General features: G+C 44.6%; 1 protein-coding gene across 16 annotated transcripts in view; it reads left to right on the top strand.

Moving 5' to 3' along the window:
* Positions 1-18,971, top strand: part of SIPA1L1 (signal induced proliferation associated 1 like 1) — a 368,796-nt gene that overhangs the window by 319,910 nt on the left and 29,915 nt on the right. For 11 of the 16 annotated variants that reach the window (XM_043556489.1, XM_043556499.1, XM_043556493.1 and 8 more), the window contains 5 exons: positions 1,565-1,714; positions 6,145-6,269; positions 8,531-8,593; positions 9,031-9,149; positions 13,184-13,626. In XM_043556489.1, the coding sequence (XP_043412424.1) occupies positions 1,565-1,714; positions 6,145-6,269; positions 8,531-8,593; positions 9,031-9,149; positions 13,184-13,626 (900 nt within the window). The remainder of the gene's footprint in view (positions 1-1,564; positions 1,715-6,144; positions 6,270-8,530; positions 8,594-9,030; positions 9,150-13,183; positions 13,627-18,971) is intronic. The other 5 variants (XM_043556501.1, XM_043556504.1, XM_043556502.1 and 2 more) reach the window with 1 other exon arrangement.

Here is an 18,971-nt window from a genome sequence, read left to right on the forward strand (position 1 = left end):
GTTGTCCAGACCAGCACCCAGGGTGCCTGACACACAGCTTCTACTCATCAAAAGTTGAACTTAATTAGAGGAGTTGACATGGAAGATGAGGAAAGGGACAGGGGAGATGGTTTCAAGGTGTTCAGCCTGAGATAACAAATACAGGAGGAGCAGGTTTCGAGGGCTGGGCGGGGGAATGGAAAAACCTGTTAGGTTTGATGAGGTTTAATTTGAGCTGCTATCGAGGCTGTTCAGTGGAGATGTCTAGGAGACAGCTGGAGATTCTGGGTTTGTGGCAGAGCGGAGAGATCTGGATTCTCAAGTCAGACCCGCCTCTTGGGTATAGAAGGATTTGAGAGTTATAATTTCAGCATCTGTCCTCATCCTTTCTCTGTGAGAAAAGCTTCTTGTTGGGATTCTGTTAACCCCTCTGTCAACTTCCCGAACCTGAAACCCTATTCTGCCCTGCTCCAGAAGGCACACAGGTTCGCTGTTGGAAAATTCTGGGTTTCAGTGGATCGGGTTCCGTAGCCAGGCTTCAGAACTTTAGTTTGGGTAAAAAGATGGCTTTTCATGTGAAAGCATTGACTGTGCAGACCCATTGCAAGCTGTCCTGGTAAGAAAAGAAAACCCGGCCTGCTCTGGGGGACCACGAGTCTTTTAACACTGAGTGGTGGATTTACAACCAAGAGGCTTGGCTTACCGAACGAGTGACTTCGATTCCTCTCACTCCGCTCTTGCACAGAAGTGACCTGCCCTGCCACAGGAGTCGAGGGATTTGTGCCAGCGTTCCCTCTGAACCAAAACATCAGTAGGAAGATGTAGGTTACCCCCAGTCACAGGTGCCAGCTTCACTTACTGATGTCCCCGGGGTTGCCCTATTATCTACTGGAACAGAGGAGGCAAAGGACAAAGTCTGTGTCTGTCCTGATGACAGAGCTCTGGTTTCTGTCCCCAGAGCCAGTCAGCAGGGTGACCATCTGCAGAGCACACACCTCTGCTGGGACATCGCAGAAGTTCAACAACTGACGTTCTAGACATTTTTTTTTTTGCTGTTGGAGGTTTTTATATGGTGATGCTCAGCCACATTTACAAATACCAAATAGCAAAATCGGAATATTCATTCCAGACTTGGAGTAACAACACCCCAAGACAAAGACGCGGAGAATGCACCGGTCTCAGTGTGGTCCTTGACTCTGGGAGAACCAGTGTGAAAAATTGGAATTAATTGCTATGTTAATGTCACTGGGGCTCAGTTATCCTCTGCACTGCCATTCTAGGAAACTGCACAATCAATTCAGCCCAATGAATTTTGGCAGCTTTTGGAAACATACATGTTGTTTTTTCCCCATTATTTTTGATGTCCCCTCACCCCACACCACCCCCCCACCTTCAAAGCCATTTTCCAGCTGTTCCTAAGGGAGTAGTTTTATGGAGAAGTTTCTTTTGTAGGCTTCCAGCTGGCCTCATTTTCACTATCTCCACGAAGTCGCTTTCTCTGTCGCATTGGTAGGATATTATCCGTGGTGCATTGCCTCGGGACTTCCCCTTGGACTGACTGCATATTTTTGGTTTGCTCTCGCAGGCTGTCTCCTGGCTCAGACATCTACGTGACGGTCTCCTCCATGGCCCTTGCGAGGTCCCAGCAGTGCCGGAACTCCCCTAGCAACCTGTCGTCATCCAGCGAGACGGGCTCTGGCGGAGGCACTTACCGGCAGAAGTCCATGCCCGAAGGGTAGGTGTGCCCTTGCCCCTCCGCACGACCCCTGCCCCCCATCGCTGCCTTTCACCTGTGACTCAGACGTGCCTTGACCCATCTACAAAGGAGGAGCCAAAGGGGGAATGCGGTCAATAGAAGATGTTTTAATGTCTGCTTCAAACCACTTCTCAGGAAGTGGTTTCTTCATCCTTCTCTAGCCTCCAAGGCCCAAACAAAGAAATCAGACTGCATCACTTTCTGCAGTCGCGTGCCTGTCCTAGTCTTACGGCACAGATTTTGTCACTTCCTCTGAAGCACACTCGGGAGCATGCTTCTTGCACTGGCTGGAGTTTGTGTGGCTGTTAGAGTAGGGGGAACCATCATCCTGTTCGAAACTTAAAATTATTTTTCTCACACTTTCAAAGGCTTCTGCAATCTCGGCCTGTGGTTGGTTGTTGTTTCTCATCTCTTTCGAAAACACGAAACACCCAAAGGTAACTGTTTGCCTCTGACAAGACATACAGACTGAAGGCTAAATGTACCTGATTTGAGAGGCCACTAAAAAGAAAGGAAAACAAAAACAAAAACAGACCCCAACCGACTAGAAGTTGGGAAGTAATTAGCAGCAAAATGTTACGTGACCCACACATGCCACCTTTGCCCAGAGCAAGAGTCAAAGAACTGTCAGAGACTTCCTGCTGGGGTGTCTCTCTGGGGAGAACCCAAAACCGTTTGAAAATCAAATGTGAGGCATTTATAAAAACCCATGTTTCTATTCTGAGTTTTCCCCCAAATACATTTTTAACAAACGCACACATGATTTGGTTACTTTTTTGAGATTTTTCCATGTTACAAAATAGTCAGGCTTACTAAGAATACCTTCATAATGGGTATTTTTTTTATCCTATAGCATTTTGTTGGTTTTTACAGCTATTAAGTATGATTTTTTTGTTGTTGATGCTAAATATTTATATTAGAAGAAAGTAGGTAATAAAACCACTACACAATATGCTTGCCCCTCCTGCATCGCGGGGTCCTCCACAAGATTCCCTGGGTAGTATATCTAAAATGCACATGTCTTATTTACTTCAGTGACAATTAGAAAAAAAAAATGTATCTCTCATTCATGAGTTCCTGCAAAAGGTTTTATGAGTTAAGTATTATTATCATTACCATACCACAAGTCCTAACCAATCTATTCCTTGTTTCAATTAGTAGAATTTAAATGGCCTGCTTTTCCTTCAAAAATAAGAACCCGCTGCAACTTTAGTGTTAGTACAACAATAAAATATAAATGAGCTCACAACGACAACAAAAGCAGTTTTCTTATGACTGGGGTACGCTTTAAACGTATACCAAAAATGTAAGCCGAAACCTTAGTGTTTTGGTGAATATTAAATGTCAGAAACATGGTTCCAGTGCCCACCCTACACAGTGTTTTCAGTAAGGTGGTAATTCTTCAACCTGATGTGTGACACTAACCCGACTGTAGGTGGTGGTGAGGAATTTTCCCTTGTTTGTGAGGTTACCCATGATATTTGCCATACTGTATAACATCTTTTTTACCTGGGGTGATCTTTGACGAGAAGGTAATGATACGGTTCTTTAGTCTGGATCCCCGGCACTTTTTGCATATATCAGTGACCCAAGAGACTGTCCATTGTCTGATTCACATGCACTGCCCGCGGGCCAGGTTGGATTCTAAAGTTACTCTTTTCAAGAGAAAGATGATCACGTCTACTCTACAACTTAGCCCAGTAAAAATAGGGGTGTACGAGTTGACCATGAGGCAGGAGTGTATGTAGCCTGCTGCAAACCCATTAATACTAAACTTCAAGAAGCTCAGAAGCGTGGAGTAACACCAGTACATCAGATCAGTACACAGCGGTTGTCCACAAGTGTGATCTGCTCACTTGTCCTCCTCCCTCCGCTTCCGTGGGCCCAGTGATTGCCTGTGTGCAGGGCGTGCCTGCCCACTCCCTGGTGTGGGGGTACTGAGACCACCCAGATCAGCTGAGAGGTAACAGGGTGACTAGTAATGCCCACTGCACTTACATGTGGGGGAGAAAGCACCTGCACCAGTTTGGTATGGAAACGAGAGATAGGTAGGAAACAACACTGTTGAAAAGACATAGAGTCTATTCTACCATCCTTGGAGATGTATTTTCGGGCCACACGCTTTGAGCAAAGTTGATGAGGCAGATCGTGGCAGAGGGAGGGATGACCTGGGTAAATGGAAGAGCTTGGAGATCACGGTGGGAAGCATAACTGAGGGTGTACAGCCTGAAGGCGAGAAGCACAGACAGAGGTAGGCAGGCCACTACAGCTTTCTTCCAGCACTCGTATATGAGGGAGGAAGCTTGTCCATGAAGGCAACTGAGACCAGTAAAAGTTGTAGAGAAGAAGTTTCCAGCCCATGATGAGGACAGGCTGTGAGCCTGCTCTGGAGAGCCATGGGCCAGCTCATGAGTTAGAGTTCGTGGTCACTGAATGTGCCTCAAGTATCAGCCAGATGATACATGCTTTTCAAGGCAGGATTTAAGGACAGCCTTACTTTGTCATTCATTTAAAACCAAACAGCCAGATTAAAAAAAAAAAAAAAAAATAGGGGCGACTGGGTGGTTCAGTCAGTTAAGCTTCCAACTTAGGCTCAGGTCATGATCTTGTGGTTTGTGAGTTCGAGCCCCACGTCGGGCTCAGAGCCTGGAGACTGCTTCTGATTCTGTGTCCTCCTCTCTCTCTGCCCCTCCTCTGCTCGTGCTCTCTCTCTCTCTCTCAAAAATAAACATTAAATAAATGCATACATACATACATACAACCAGATGGCCAGAAAAGCATTTGACTTTAAATCCAGAGGTTTTAATTTAGTTTCCACTGCTACCAAAAAGGAAGAACAAGATTAGAATTCATATTTAACTTTTATCTCTGTGCTTTTGTGGACATGTCTTCATTTATTGAAAATTTAGAATAAAATCATAGGGCCAGTTGGAAGATATGAGCTTAATGAGGACCCTACTTAGGGAGGAGATGGCAAAGATCATAATTAGTGACTCGTCCCCACCACCCTTTGCTGTTATTGTTAATGAAAATAAGCATTATTGCATAAGTAATAAATACATACAAAGATGCAAACAGTTTTAGCCATTTTCTTCCAGCTTACAGGAAAGGCAGAACTGAAATCCACACACAGTCTTTGTAGGAACCACTCCTCCCCCCCCTTTTTTATTAAATGAGCACCTTTTGCTGAAATTTTTGTAAATCAAGTTTCTTGTTTATCATAATGGAGGTAACTTTGTTTAGCAAGGCTTATGACTGAGTTTGTAAACAATGGTCATTGTGCAGAAGTAGCTAGGAGGAGGTTATAGCGGGTTAATGTTACAGCTTTCTCTGCTTCGCAAATGCTTTTATATAGGTCCTTCTCCCCAGATCCATATAATGGAACTGCCATTTAACAAATAAATCGAGACTTTGGGTGGGGGGCTGGAACTCAGATCCAGACCTCCCTCCTCCTGGTCTCTTTCTCTTACCGTGTATAACTTGCTACTTCTCTCCATGTGTTTATCAGTCTGTGGCAAATAAGACACGTATTGTAAGCATCCGTCATTCCAGGCTGTTAATCTTCTATCATGTCGATTACTCATAAGCTCATTAGTAACCACACACAAATTTATAAATGTCCACGTAAGTCCTTGAATTTTACATTCTCAGCCTTTTTTCCTGGGCTCAGTCGGTATTTACTTTGCCGATATTGCTAATCAAGGCATATGCTTTAATTAGGCACATATTATTATTCTGCACAGGGCAAAATAAAACTGGCTCATGAAATAGTTAACTGTTCTTTCCAGAAATAGACATTTGCCTTTATGTATGCCAGTTTACCTACTTCCAAATTGCCCTTCCCAAAAGGCAATTTAAAATATATACAATTCAGAAGTGGTCACTCTGCAACGTAAATGATAGTAGTCTTTATCTTTCAGACCTTAGAGCAAATGCTCAGAAAATACTTGTTCCAGGAATGAATGACTTAGTGACTTAGCAGCTCACTGAGTTCAGAGAAACCCCTGACATATTCCACTTAGAAGATGTCCACGCAACATTAGGACTGGGAAGCCTTTCCCTTGCCTGTGAATGACAGTCCAAGCTTGGCTACACGTGGGCTAGAAAATTTGGGTTTCCTATTCTATATTTCTTAGGTTAGCTCGATGCTAACGTCTCCTGCCCTTGTTTACAGTGTATATACCGAGCATACGTACCTTTCTTAAACAGAGTGATGTATGTTGACCCTAACACACACAGCTCCGGCCCCTGAGTACGTGTGCATAAGCCTGAGTGTACAAATGCCAACACGTAAACAAAACTGGTAGTGCCTGTCACTAGAATTCAGTTCATTACACCCAGGACTGTCTTCCCCTGATGGCTGAGGTCCCTGATGTCGTCTTTGCCTTTGTTTGGGGGAATTGCCACAGGTTTGGAGTAAGCCGCAGATCCCCAGCCTCCATCGACAGGCAGAACACCCAGTCAGATATTGGTGGCAGCGGGAAATCTACACCCAGCTGGCAAAGAAGTGAGGATAGCATTGCTGACCAGATGGGTAAGTGACTAACTCCTCCGAGAAGCAAGTTGCTATTACACCGAGGCGACTTTGGCCACCTCTTGATGACGTCCTTAAAGCATTCCGTTGTAGAAGACAGCCTTGGTTAACAAATGTGATTGAGAACTAAGTGTCAGTTCGATTATGTATAAGTGAGGGCAGCAAATAAGACGTGAGAGGAAAGTCCAGGAATTCTAAGTGGCCCCCAGTTTAAAAATAGAAAGGACATAGGAATTACTTTCAGCACCGAGATTAAAATGCCAGACTGCCAAACCACATGTGTCCTAAGCATCTCCCTTGACCCTTGCTTGTTTGTTTGTTTTTGCCTAGTATAAGTGCCCTTAGAGACTCGTTGGTATTCTTGATGTCAAGTTAAAAAAAAAAAAAAAAAAAAAAAAAACTGTACAAAGTGGGAAAGAGATGGAATTGTTGTTCAGTCACATATGTAGCTTGGTTAGGATCTCTCTCCTCCCTCCTGTGGTATCCACCCCCCCACCCCGCCGGGTCTCTGCTATTAAGCTGTCAGCTGAGGACATGTCTTAGCAGCATAAAACAGCTGGATGGGAAAGATGTGCATTAGTGAGGCTTCATTTGGATTTCTGGCACAGCCCTTTCTCTCCCTACATGCAGTTGTTCTACGGGGACACTGGAACACTAGTTGCTGCAACAAAATTTTCCCATGAAATAAGACTGGGTTTCAAAACAGTAGCCAGGGAGTTAGCCTCAGTACAGCTGGTACATCAGGGACTTGAATCTAGACCGTTGGGTGGGCTTTTTTCCCCCCTTTATCTTATCTCTAGTAGCATTACCATCAGTGTGGGGTAAAAAGAAGTGAATTTCAGGGCAGAAAAGGGTAAACTTTTAAGGCAAAGACCCATCTTTTTATCTTTGCAAACGCATTGTTTGTTCTGTTTTAATGACTATCCCCCGTAAATACACTGACCGTCATCGTCATCGTAGAAAGGAATGAAGACATATTTAGCTAAGACAGGAATTGAGGAAGAGAAATGTAATTCTCAGGTTCTGAGATCTGCTTTGTTCCAGTAACTTCAGTGAGATGTGCCTTGTTACTGAAGCCATCTGTCATTACCCACTCTCACGGCACCCACCCCCACCACACAAAACCTGAGCATTTTCCGATCTGCTGCTCCGCTCTTGACAGAATGTTTTTAATCCCATATGTTTTGATACTGTTGAGATGGTAACGACACATGTGGAAAGGATCCCTGCTTCAACATGACTTTAGCAGCTTTTTTTGGCTCCTAGTGCAGGCTTTGAACAAAGCTGCCAGCAAGCCCTTTGTGCAACGTTCAGTGCCACACTTCCCACTCATGTGAAGTCATATGGGGAATGAAAAGGTATCTTGGGACTGGAAAGGGTAATTATGAGGCTCGTCCTAGACCTGTATTCATTCGCTCACATAAACCTCCCTCCAGTCTTTTCTCCCTTGCATCTACTTTCGTTTTGGTGGCATCCCACTCTTAATAGATAAGGCTCTGAAATTAATATCAATGAATCTAATGAATCTTTTCAACACATTGTTCCATCCTGTTAGTAAGATATGACTTTGGTAAGATACCCCAGAACCTGCCAGAGAAACCTTTACACCAACTGGTGGCCTTTCACCGTCCAGTATCGAAGGCTTCAAATAAAATGTTAGAATAAATTTTTTCTAATTTTTTACGTTCCACGATTCCAGAGGAATAACCTAGCTTTCTCGAATTGGCACGTCAGATGGAATCTGGGGCTTGGTTGGTATAACCCATGCCAGGGAGAAATCAAGAAAAACAGTTGTTCCGTTCTCATTACTCAGCGTACTCTATTGAGTGTATAAAGGGCCGACCTTGTAAGAACAAAACGCCGTAACGACTTTCAGGTCACTGATTGAAAAGGCTGAGGAGATTCTCATTTGCTAGCAGACCTACCTGTCTTTGTACATCAGTGTGTTACAAACTGGTACCCCAGTGGAGAGGAGGAGTTGAGCTTAATTGGCACACCCATCTCAGTAGATTTCATTTCTCTGCCTCTGCTTTTGGAAATGGTTGAGAGTCAGAGTCATAGAGTATGTTGCCCAGTCCTTTACGTTTAGCAATGGTGCTGCAGAAGTCCAGAATTGTTGCTGTTAGCTACCGGTGTGTTAAAGCAGCTAAATCGCTTAGCCTTTACCTTTGGAACCCCATCTTGAACGCCAGCTTGGAGTCCAAAAGGAAGCAATTGTCTTAAGTAAACTAGTTGCTGTGTGTCTTTTCTGTTGTGCTTAGCTTACAGTTATAGAGGACCTCAGGATTTCAATTCTTTTGTCCTCGAGCAGCATGAATATACAGGTAAAATATTTCCAAAGTGTCATGGTAAGTAACACGTGATTGCATCCATGCCTGTCTAGGTAATGTAGACCAAGCTAGGTTAGCCACACTTTGCAATGAATGAATTTCATAAATTGAATCCATATATTCTCGACTTTCCCCCAGAACCAAAAGTTGATTCCTAACTTTGCCGCGTTGTTCATGGCCTTTGGTTTGGTGGTACTTGGCTATGCTAATGTGTATGACGTGACACACTGTCACCAGCTGCAAGCTTTACCCATCAGCCACTTAGTTTCTGACATGCTGTCTATCGTGTAAACTCTCAACAAGCTTATCGCTGAAATTCAGAGTTTGCTGGTCAGTGACCTGAGAAATGCAATGGCAAGCCGTCTTCATTTGTCAACATGTGCCTGTACCTATTTAGTGCCCGCACCGTAATGTCCTGTGCTGTATTCCAGAGCCAACGTGCCATCTCCCAGCAGTATCAAAGGTACTGCCAGCTTTCCGAGAGAGCCCCAGTGGGAGATTAATGCGGCAGGATCCGGTGGTCCATTTGTCTCCAAACAAACAAGGGCATGTAAGTTAACCGTCAGACGATAAAAATGATAAGCTTCCTAGCGATGTGCCTTTTGTGCAGTGTGAAAATGGCTGTTTTCACGGTGTGCTTTGCTGTTTCTTCCACATGGTCAGAGAAGAAGTCACGTGACCCTGGTGGGCGATGGGTGTTTGCAGTCATGGCCCTGGAATTTCTGTTGCCAGGGGCCCTAAGGTTGCTTTGAGATTAACTCAAATTCCTCTTTGGAATGCACCTGCCACCCCCACAGACCTGGATGGAAGGCCATGTGATGCAGCACAAGCAGTCCTGAAATGTTGGGAACAGAAATGTGCTAAAAGTAGATTTTATTGAGGTACATGGGTGGTTCAGTCGGTTAAGCGTCGAACTTCAGCTCAGGTCATGATCTCGAGGTTCTTGAGTTCGAGCCCCACGTCGGGCTCTCTGCTGTCAGCGCAGAGCCCGCTTCAGATTCTTTGTTCCCCCCTTTCTCTGCCCCTCCCCGCTTGCGTGCACACACGTGGTCTCTTTCTCTCTCAAAAATGAATAAACATTTTAGAAAATTAAAAAGAAATGAAAGTGGGTTTGATTCGCTTACACAGTTGCATGCATGAGATCTGTTTGGAACATCAGTCAAGGGGATAAATAGCGTCCTGACAGCTGCCCGTCCTGCTTCTCTGGTCCTGCACACTTACACACATTTTTGTTTCACCATAGTTCTTCTTAATTCCTTACTACTTATGGGTGGAATTAAGAATAAGAGGTTTTGCTCATGTAAGTTTTGCCCTAGTAAAATGAATATGGAACTAAAGAAACAGCACATGCCTGTGCGTGGGCAAGCGCCCTGCACTGGGCTGTGGGTGAGAGATTTACTGAAGAAATGCGATGTTGTCATCACAACATGTCGTAAGTGATAAATTATCCAGTCTGTCAATTTCCTTTCCTTCATTAGCACCTTTATATTGATGACATGGTAAAATAATATTTTGGATAGATTAGGTTAGATTAAATACACTCTTAAAATCAATTTCACCTGTTTCTTTTTACTTTTTAATTGGCTCCTACAAAACTTAACAAATGCGGTTCGTGTCACATTCCTGTAGAAATCCGTTCTGTATTTTACACTCTTAGCACATCTCGATTTGGGCTAACCCCATTAAAAGTGCTCACACAGCACAGATCCAGAGCTAAAGAAGTTCCGCCTTACAAACATTAAAAATAAATGAGGGCCAGGGCACCTGGGTGACTCAGTCGGTTGAGTGTCCAACTGTTGATTTAAAAAAATTTTTTTTTCAACGTTTATTTATTTTTGGGACAGAGAGAGACAGAGCATGAACGGGGGCGGGGCAGAGAGAGAGGGAGACACAGAATCGGAAACAGGCTCCAGGCTCCGAGCCATCAGCCCAGAGCCCGACGCGGGGCTCGAACTCACGGACCGCGAGATCGTGACCTGGCTGAAGTCGGACGCTTAACCGACTGCGCCACCCAGGCGCCCCCCAACTCTTGATTTTAGGTCAGGTCATGATCTCACAGTTCGTGGGTTCGAGCCCCATGTCGGGCTCTGTGCTGACTGCATGGAGCCTGCTTCGGATTCTCTCTCTTCCCCTCTCCCTGCTCCTCCCCCACGCTCTCTCGCATTCTCTGTCTCTCAAAAATAAATAAATAAACATTAAATAAGTGAAGACCTCATAACATAAAAGGTGTTGTTGCAAAAAACCAGAGTGGCACCAGTTAGGTAATGGATTGGTGGGTTCTTGTTTAATAAAGAATCTTTCCCTCTAAAGTGAAATTTCTGTGTCCTCCTCCTCTTTCCGTAGCCAGTGAAGAGCATGTCCCTTTCTCAGCCATCATGCACATGCACCTGCGTGTGTACACACACACACACACACACACTCTTGAGCTAGTGTCTACTCTTCTCTTTTCACTTGATCTCCACCAGGTATCTGGACTTCCTGTCTCCCATCTAATTTAAAATATTATTTTATTCAGATATATTTTGAAATCTTATTTCTTTGGTAAATTATAGAACATTCTAAGCAGCTAAGCCACTGTGTAAAGTATAGAGTTTAGGGGCCCTTGGGTGGCTCAGTAGGTTAAATGTCTGACTCTTGATTTCGACTCAGGTCATGATCTCATGGTTTATGAGATCAAGTCCTGCATGGGGCTCTGCGCTCACCAACACGGAGCCTGCTTGGGATTCTCTCTCTCTCTCTGTCTCTGTCTCTCTCTCCCTCTCCTTCTCCCTCTCCCTCTCTCTCTCTCTGCCTCTCCTTCTCCCTCTCCCTCTCTCTCTCTCTGCCTCTCCTTCTCCCTCTCCCTCTCTCTCTCTCTCAAAATAAATAAACATTAAAGAAAAACTAAAGTATACAATTTAGTGGTTTTTTTACTGTATTCACAAAGCTGTGCAACCACCACCACAGTCTAACTGCAGAACGCTTTCATCCACCCCCAAAAGAAATCCTGTGTCCTCAGGCAGTTACCCAGGCTCTTCCCATGCCCTCCATGCTGTCGACAGCCACTCATCCACTTTCTGTCTCTGATGATGTGCCTGTTCTGGGCATCTCATGAATGGAAACATACGCTATTTGGCCTTTTGTGTCTGGTTTGTTTCATTCAGCATAACGTTTTTGAGGTTCACCTATGTTCTGGTCTGTGTTCGTACTTCATTTCTTTCTATGATAATAATTTCCCATTGTATGCATATACATTTTTTATCCACCAGGTGATGGACATGTGGGTTGCTTCTATATTTTGGCTATTATGAATAATGCTCTGTAAATACTCATTTAGAAGGTTTTTTGTGATGTGTTTTCATCTCTCGAGTAGATACTAAGAATGGAGCTGTGATTGTTTTCCCACAGCAGCTGCCCCATTTTACATTCCCACCAACCGTGCCAGCCCTCACTGCTGTCTGCCTTTTTGGTTAGAACATCTAGTATGTGAAGTGTTATCTCATTGTGGTGTTGATTTGCATTTCTCCAGGAACTAATGATGTTGAGCATCTTTTTTTTTTTTTTTAATTTATTTAATGTTCGTTTATTTTTGAGAGAGACAGAGTGTGAGCAGGGGAGGGACAGAGAGAGAAGGAGACACAGAATCTAAAGCAGACTCCGGGCTCTGAGCTTTCAGTACAGAGCCTGACGCGGGACTAGAACTCACAAACCGCAAGATCATGATCTGAGCCGAGGTCGGACGCTTAACCAACTCAGCCACCCAGGCACCATGTTATTGAGTATCTTTTTCTGTGTTTGTTGGCCATTTGATATCTTCTTTGGAGAAATGTCTATTCAGATCCTTTGCCCGTCTTTTAATTGGGTTTCTTGAAGCACAAAAGTTTTTAGTTTTCGTGAGATCCAATTAATTTTTTAAAAATCTTTCGTGGTTTTGGTATCATTCATAACCAAGAAACCATCGCATAAACAGGTCATGAAGATGTATACTTGTGTTTTCTTCTAAGAGTCTTACAGTTTTAGCTCATACACTTAAGCCTTTGATCTTTTGAGTTTATTTTTCTGTGCAATAAGGACCCATCTTCATACTTTGTTTTTTGCATGCAGATATCCACTTGTCCAAGCGCCATCATTTCCTTTCCCTACCACGCACCCCGCTCACCCCTTGAATTGACGTAGCATAAATCGTATCTCCAAGCACTCCTTAGAAAGCTGGCTCCTACACAGACGCCAGTGGGGGGAAGGAAAAGGAGACCTCTTTACAAATAAGCCTCATATTTTGCCTTACATTTACTCTGATTGGTAGGACTTTTGGAATCCAGCATACCTTCTGATTAAAATGATCTCCATATTATTGATAGTATTTAGCCTAAGCGAATTGAAAAATGGGTTCTAAATCTAAACGTGGCCTGTTTCCAGCACTCTTTGCCATGAACGCTCTGAATAGGTTCTTCCAGGCCCCTCCTGTATTTGGCTTGTTATCACTGGAATTTTTGTGCCGTGAGAACCCCATAACCAGAAACATGCCACAGGGCCATTCTCCCGTTGTTTCTTCCCAGTGTTCAAGAAGCAGAGCCTATGCCTAAGGCAGTCTTACTTCCCTTGCAGTCTGACAGCCACTACTCAAGCCACTCCAGCAGCAATACCCTCTCCAGCAACGCGTCAAGTGCCCACAGCGACGAGAAGTGGTACGACGGGGACCGCACGGAGTCTGAGCTCAACAGCTACAACTACCTGCAAGGCACCTCCGCCGACAGTGGCATCGACACCACCTCCTATGGTCCCAGCCACGGCAGCACGGCCTCCCTGGGGGCTGCCACGTCGTCCCCTCGCTCAGGGCCCAGCAAAGAGAAAGTGGCGCCCCTGTGGCATAGTTCCAGTGAAGTGATCTCCATGGCAGATCGGACTTTAGAGACAGACGGCCTCGGCATGGACCGGAAAACAGAGTCCTCCCTGAGCCTGGACATCCACGGCAAGAGCCCAGCGGGCTCAAACCCTCTGACAAGGGAGAACAGCACTTTCAGTATAAATGACGCTGCTTCCCACACAAGGTAACTGCCCTCCCCTACTGCCTCTGGCCTTCTCAGCCCACTCCCGAATCGAGTTTCCAGCCTCATCTCACTTTGCTTCACTCAGTAGAGTATAAAGGAGGGGTTTTCCGTGCAGTGACCGCTATTTTTACGTATGCCTTTTATTTGCCACCAAAATATTTTATTCCTACAACCCTAATGCATTATTTTTAACTGAGAAAAGTATACGGATTTACTCTTTGTAAAGTTGTATTTGATCTTATAAAAATTATCCTGTGTACCAGAATTAGAGAAGAATTTCATAATTCAGGCTTTCAGGGAGTGATAGAGAACGTCTATCAGTCAGTCTTTTGAACACTGGAAGAAAATCTTGAGCATATTTTTAGAAGAAAGGGGTCTTTTCTAAGATGAACCTGGTGTTATTTATGATGCCCAGCCCATCCTTCACACTGCCTGTCAGAGAACATGACTTAGCCAGTGTTTGCAGGGGAATCCTTTTCCAGGAATTGCCTCCTGCCAGTGATATGTTGAGGGTTGGGGGAGGGGAGTCCAGTAGAAAAATGTAGCTAAAATTAGACATCCCATGTATTTGGAGCAGGAAAGCACACATTCTCCTGTATCCTTAGAGATCTCTCTGATAGGCAAAATAAATACCATTTTTCATCTCCTCTTTTGGATTTGAGCCCCAAATCCAAAATATGACAAGATTCTCCCTTTGAAGGAGGAAATATTCCAACACTGTCTTTTTGGGCCGGTTGATCTCTGTGGTGGTTTCTCCTTTTGCCTCTCATCCTTGGCTGTCATTGATCGGTTTGCACGACAGCACCTGACCTTGCTGCCTTCTGGGCCTCCTTTTATTATTATGCCCTGAAGAAAAACAGCGAAGAAGCTAGATTTAGTTTTACTGTTCAAATGGGAATCTAGGTACATAATCTGCCAGTAAACCCCGGATAATCTTTATGACAGAGGATGTCCTGGATTTAATTTGGATTTGTTTAACTCGACCAGTTAAATTTCAGTTCTCTCATTGTGTCTATATTGTTAGTGATCAGATTCCTGACCTTTGCATCTGAAAATGTCCGTTTGGCCCTATGGTGTGAAGCATTGCACAGGTTTTTATTCTGTTTACCACACTGCAGGCCTGGAAACTACTTGACCCCAAACAGAAAGGGAGTTGGGAAGCAGTCTTGATATTCTTAGTACCAGGCACTCGAGCACCTTTCCACGATTCAAAAAATAGAGTGTTTGATTCAGATGCGTTAAGGAAGTATTTGGGAAAGTAGAACAGAAAGCTGGATGTCAAATACCATAATAATGTAATGTGGACCTAGAATCACATGACAAATAATTACAACAGTCACTCACTGTTTTGGGCATGCCCCACCGTCTCATCGGCTGCTCCCGTGCACAGACTCTGACTGTTTTTCAGTTCCAGATAGTTTCTGTGTCATTCCTAGGTTTAGCTTGACTTCTGCCTTTTTGGTGTTCTGTTCTTTATTTCGAAGAGAGGATATCTTTTCTTTTTAACAATGTTTTAAAGTTTATTTATTTTGAGAGAGAAAGAGAGTGGGGGAGAAGGACAGAGGGAGAGAGAGAGAGAATCCCAAGCAGGCTGCTCGCTGTCAGCACCCACCCAGCCTGACATGAGACTCAAACCCATGAACCGTGAGACCATGACCTGAGCTGAAACCGAAAGTCAGACACTTAACTGACTGAGCCACCCAGGTACCCCAAAAGGAGGATATCTTTTTAAAAATGATAATTCCATTTGGGGATATGGCTCTCTGGTCTAATTTGTTGGCAGAAGAAAGATTATAGAGGTCTTGCCTAGAATAGCATCACCATGTAGTAAGGTTGAAAAGCGCTGGGCAAGACGTCAGCTGTGCCCTCTGATAAATCTCAGGGGATCTACAGACAGACACACACACACTCTCTCTCTCTGTCTTTCTCTCTCTCTCTCTCTCTCCCCTCCCCCTTCCCCCCTTCCCCCCTTCCCCCCTTCCCCCCTTCCCCCAAAAAAGTAGGCACCTGAGCTTGCATTATCTGATTGTGCTGACTGGGGCTGCCCAAAGGCTCCAAAGCATTATCTGTTTTCTGCTTCAAACTGACCATGCAGAAATCATTTAAATCATCATTTGGAAATAACTTTTCTGTTGAAAGTCAAACTTATCAGAGAAGAGAAGAGAAGAATGTGGCCTTTCAGGGAGGGCACAGGGCTTCCCACCCGCTGATCGGTTGAGTCACATTCATTTCTAGACTCTGGTAAGCAGGATGCTTTGTGACTTGTCTGTTGGTCTTGGCAGAGCAGGCTGGATAATCAGAGCTTTAGCAGACTTCCTTCTCTGGAGGAAAGGGGGACTTAGCCACCAAATGCACAAAGCTAAAGAAACCAAAATCACTGCAAATTAGAGTGTTTGTGTCCTCAGAAGACAGGAATAGCAATTAATGTGGAGATCTCTTGACAGTGCATAAAAGAGCTTGTACCTGGGACTTGGTGACAAAATCTAAATTACAGTGATTAAGTTCCTCTGCGTATTTCTGGCTGGGCTGTGTTCCTACCCCCTCTGTCCTCCAGTCTCCCTGTTGATGATTGTGCAGGGTTTTTGTGGCACCCCATGAGAACTGCATTAATGTAAGTTGGTAATTACACCGGGTTGTTATATTTGCATGTCATTAAGAGAAATCATATACACTGATAACTTTCTACATTCGAAAAGTCTATTAATTGCTCTGAAGTGCTGCTTCCTAGAGTATCTATGTATTTTCTATGAAGTTTGGAAATTTAGAGAGAGGTTTCCCCCCGCAATGGCTATTTGACTTTCAGCTCTTAAACCACTCAAAAAATGGTTTGTGGTAAGCACAGGAGAGGTGAAGATAGTTTCAGTTTTAAAACACTCTTACCAGCTGAGTTCGTTTTTTTCTTAGAGTTCTGGCCTGCGCAGTAGGCAGTGCTGGTTTCTCTGATGACCAAAGACCTCTTTAGTTAGCGCTGTGTAACCGGTGGTAATGCTGATGTGAGAACTAGATTTAACAGCACACATTATGGGGCGCCTGGGTGGCTCAGTCAGTTGAGTGTCCAACTCTTGATCTCAGCTCCAGTCATGATACCATGGCTCAGGAGGTGGAGCCCCCCTTGGGGCTCTGCACTGACAGCGCAGAGCCTGCTCGGGACTCTCTCTCTACGCTCTGTCTGCCCCTCCCCGGCTCGTGTGTGCTGTGCTCACTTTCTCTGTCTCTGTCTCTCTCTCAATAAATAAACTTAAGAAAAAGAAAGAGCACACGTTATAAAGCTGGAAACCTCGTAGTTGCAAATCCACATTTCTTTCCTGACGTCCTGTCCTGACCTGATCGAGTATCCAGGCTCTGTGGCCACCCCCATTCGCCAGCCGTTCTGCCGCTTCCTCTTGATTCCTTAGGCCCCCTCAGAGCTCTGCAGCCGATCAGTACACTCGTGTGATGACTTCCTTTTTCCTGCCATCTGGTCCTGGAGGATTTCTCACCCAATGTGTTCTTCCCAAACACCTTCGCGTGTTGTGTGCCGCCAGGAGCGTACCAGGAAGGTGCTCGGTACAGCTTGGTGATCAGATATGAGTAACTTGTTCCTTAAAGATCTCACTTTTTGCCTGAACACTCAAGGCCCCCACTAATAACCCGATTCAAAAATAACATAAATCCTCGATTCCCGACGAATACTGCGTGTCAAAGCTCATTGTATGGAAGTGTCACTGTTTGCACAGAGCTGTGTGCTCCTATGTACAGGTATGTGTATAAGGCCCAGTACAGCAGGAACTTGTAGCGAAGTCACTTCTCTGAAAGATTTTCATCTGCAGAACATAACCAGGGAGGACTTTTTAATAGCTTGTATGCAAATAATCGATGTCTGAGTGTGAGTTGGTCAGTGTGTGACGTTCACTAGAAGGGCCAGTTAAAGTCCAGGACAAAGGCCTGCCCACGGTCATCAGTACAGTTCAGTTTCATGAATGTATTTTTTCTGGTTGACTTAACAAGTTGACTATTCATACCAGAAATGCTGTACGTTTCCCGAGAGTAGAGGTAAAGAAGGGCTTCTTACGTTAACTTTACATCACCGTCAACGTAGCACGCTGGACTGTCGATGATCGTGTACCGCTGCGTGTGTGTTAGAGCCACTGTGTCTCACCTTGGTCCTCTGCGTCCTGTGTATGTGGAAAATACGCCTTCTTTGTTCAGAAATTATTCTGCCATCTTTATCTGTAACAGTTCTCTCTTAAATACCTTCTGCCTGGAATTTTTTGTAATTGCCAACAATTCAGTTCCTCTCATCTACACTTTTTTCTTAAGGTGAGGATGTTCTTTTTCTAAGATTCACGAGCCAGTTCTTCAGAATGTGAAAGTGCAGCCTCTCAGATGACAAACCCAGAGCTTCTCTTCAGCATGTGGTTGGCTGTGCTTGCCTGAGGTTTGTGGATCATTTTCATCGATAATTTTCCGCTCTGTGGTCCGACACAGAGTGGACATTCAGGAGTACATCGCATTTTGCTTTTATAGCAGAACTCCAGGTGATCTGTGCTAAGCTACTGTGCCCCATTTCTTCAGGTTTACCGAGTGGGGGATTATTTTATCCAGAGTGCAGTGGTGTTCAGCTAATCTCAAAGACTGAGAAACAGAGCCACTGTGGCTGAAATGTCAAGTGTACATTGGGAAAATGAGACTTCTGTCAAGTGCCGATGGCAGATTGCTTGGGGCAGCACTCACTGACACAAAGTTTATCATTACTTTGTTCTACGATGCAACTGATTCATTCATCGCATTGATAGGGAAAGGCCAGATTCTGCAAATGCCATTAAATCGTAAGACCAAAAAGAATTCTGAAAGAGCAGAGTCCATTCCTTGTCCTATTCAAACCATCCTACCAGGATGAGAACTTGTCCGACCGCTTCCAGAGGGGGACAGGAGTAAGGTAAGCCCAAGAAGACAGAGCCCATGACCTTTCTGAGCAAGTTCAGTGTTTATCACATCCTGTCCCTCTTCAAAACTTTATCCTGTGTCTGTGTATCTGAAATTCCTCTTGCTGTAACTTAAATACACAATTAAGAGAGAATGAATAGCTTCTCTGAGCTGAGTCTTTTCTAAACATTAAGAAGTTGTTTTGTAACTAAAGCCACCTCAGAGATTTTCAGGGGAAGTGTGTGGGTGCGTTTCCCTCCAGGTGGTTTGAGGCCCACAGGATTGGTCAGCTTCGAGGAGCCCCACCAACAGCAGGGCCTGGGGACTGGGCTGCAGAGGAAGGAGGAGACCACCTATTTTAGAGCAAGAGGAGGTGAGACGCTAACACAGTAGTTCTGAAACTCTAGGGACATGGGAATCCTTTGGGGGAGTTTGTTAAA

This window comes from Prionailurus bengalensis, chromosome B3 (genome assembly GCF_016509475.1).
Source record: "Prionailurus bengalensis isolate Pbe53 chromosome B3, Fcat_Pben_1.1_paternal_pri, whole genome shotgun sequence".
Taxonomy (NCBI): Eukaryota; Metazoa; Chordata; class Mammalia; order Carnivora; family Felidae; genus Prionailurus; species Prionailurus bengalensis.